The sequence below is a fragment of the Manacus candei genome, unplaced genomic scaffold, assembly GCF_025592945.1.
Source record: "Manacus candei isolate 608988 ecotype Guabito, Panama unplaced genomic scaffold, ASM2559294v1 h1tg000112l, whole genome shotgun sequence".
Taxonomy (NCBI): Eukaryota; Metazoa; Chordata; class Aves; order Passeriformes; family Pipridae; genus Manacus; species Manacus candei.
The window spans coordinates 579,724-581,614 of NW_026138160.1; the positions used below are offsets into that span (position 1 = coordinate 579,724).

General features: G+C 53.2%; 1 protein-coding gene across 1 annotated transcript; it reads right to left on the reverse strand.

Moving 5' to 3' along the window:
• Nucleotides 1-986: 986 nt before the first annotated feature.
• Nucleotides 987-1,467, reverse strand: LOC127461724 (feather keratin Cos1-2-like). The gene has a single exon (XM_051769769.1). It carries the CDS (start codon nucleotides 1,290-1,292, stop codon nucleotides 987-989), a length of 306 nt encoding a protein of 101 aa, XP_051625729.1. The 5' UTR covers nucleotides 1,293-1,467.
• Nucleotides 1,468-1,891: the final 424 nt, after the last annotated feature.

Consider the following 1,891-nt stretch of genomic DNA (forward strand, 5'->3'; position numbering starts at 1 on the left):
CCTTTCTCTTGACAGATGGGTGGGGTTAGATGATAAATATGATCCACTCTAGCCCAAACCATTCTATGACTCTTTGATCTGTGGGCTTTCCATTACAGATCACCTTTGTTCCCCAGGGTCTGTCTTTCTTTGGCTGCTGCTCTTGGGCATTGCTTTGGTCAAAGGTTTCAGTCAGGAAGACATTGATGACAGACATCCATACATGGGAGGGATGTTTTCAATTAACACTGAAGCCATAAGTCATCTGTAAAAATGCAGTAAAAAGTTCTTTATCACTGCATAGCCTGAGTGTGGCTGATACCAATCCCAAGCTGTGAATTACCTCAGCCCTGCATGTCTGCACAGAGGCTTTGCCTGCCTGTGCTGAGGGACTGCAGGAGGTACGTATCTCATCTGCCTGTGCTCCTGTGTGCTGGGCATGGACTCCAGACAATGGAATGGAGGGGAGGAGAAGGAGGAGACAAGGTTGTGGGCTGTCTCCAGGAAGTGTTCTTTGCCTTCTCCACTCCTGATAGCCTTTGGGGTCAGCGTTTCCCTGATGGCCTTTGTCCGTCAAGCAGTCAGGGATATTTTGGACAGCTCCAACAGAAAAGGCACAAAGTAAAATGCACTACAGGGACTCCCAAGGTCTGTTTTGTGCAACATTTTCCCTGAGCACACTGCAAGAGTTGCCACAGAACAAAGGAGGATTTCGATGCCCAGGTTTGGATGCACAACAGATTTATTGAGTTTAAGGAAGAAAAGGAGGTGGCTCACAACGAGCCCCAGGAACAGCCACTAAGATGCAGTGGAGCTCCTGCAGAGTGTCCATCTGCCTGCCTTGTAGAGGGAGGGATGATAACAGACAAGAAAGGAAAGAGATGGAAGAGTGGGAAAAGGAAACATCATCATGAAGCTCCAAATAGAGTGTCTCAAAGTTCTGTTTTCAGTGCAGCATCATGTTGTGAGGTCTTGGAAGTTCTTGCCCCAGGACATTGCCAGCAGCTTTAGCAGGGGGGACATCTGCCACGGTAGCAGTTGGTGATGCAGGAGAGGTCAAAGCCCCCGGAGTTGATGGGCACTCCACCACAGCTGAGGATGCTGCCAACGGCAGCGGAGGTGGAGGATCCCACCACGGTGTTCTGTGGGAAGGAGCTGAGGATGGGCCCTGGCAGGGTCACCACCACAGCAGAGGGCTGGATGGCAACAGTGGAGCTCTGGCACTGCCTGACACAGCACTCATTGCAGCTGTTGGCCAGCGGGGTCGGGCCGCAGGGCTGGCAGCAAGGGTTGCAGGGCTGGCAGCACGACATGTCTCTGGCTCACAGGGGCACCTGGCACACAGGGCAGGGAGAAGCACAAAGCAGACACACATGAGAAGCAGCCCTGCACCCAACTCCCCTGCAGACAAGGCACCTCCTGCACCACATGACACTGCCCAGCCCAAAGCCCAGCAGCCTCCTCAGCCAAGTCCCAGCCTCTCTCTGCACAACACCTTCTCTCCCCTTCCCTCTCCCAGCACAAGCAGCTCCCAGCCCTGGGCTAACACAGGGCTAACATATCAGCTGAGACCTGCAGTGAGGAAGGACGTGGTCTTGAAGCAGGAGGAGAAGGAGAAGAGGCTTCCCACTCACCTGATTCCCAAGGAGAAGGAGGTGAGAGAAGTGGATGCGAGAGCAGAGACTTGGGCTGCCTTTTATAGCAGTCCTGCACTGCCTCAGGCCCACAGGCGCCTTTGTGCAAGTCATAATTTTCTGACCAGCTCATGTCAGTTGTGAACCATCCCAGCTAATGGTAGGGGCTGTGTCCTGGTTTCCTGCACTGCTGCCTTTCCTGGTACATGCCAAGTGCTTTCCTACATGAAGCACCATCTCTCTAAGTGCCAGGATGAGTGGCTCCAGGATTTGTAGGG

What these genes read in the sequence shown, in the direction of transcription:
- LOC127461724 (XM_051769769.1), bottom strand. Translation starts at nt 1,292, where the DNA reads ATGTCGTGCTGCCAGCCCTGCAACCCTTGCTGCCAGCCCTGCGGCCCG.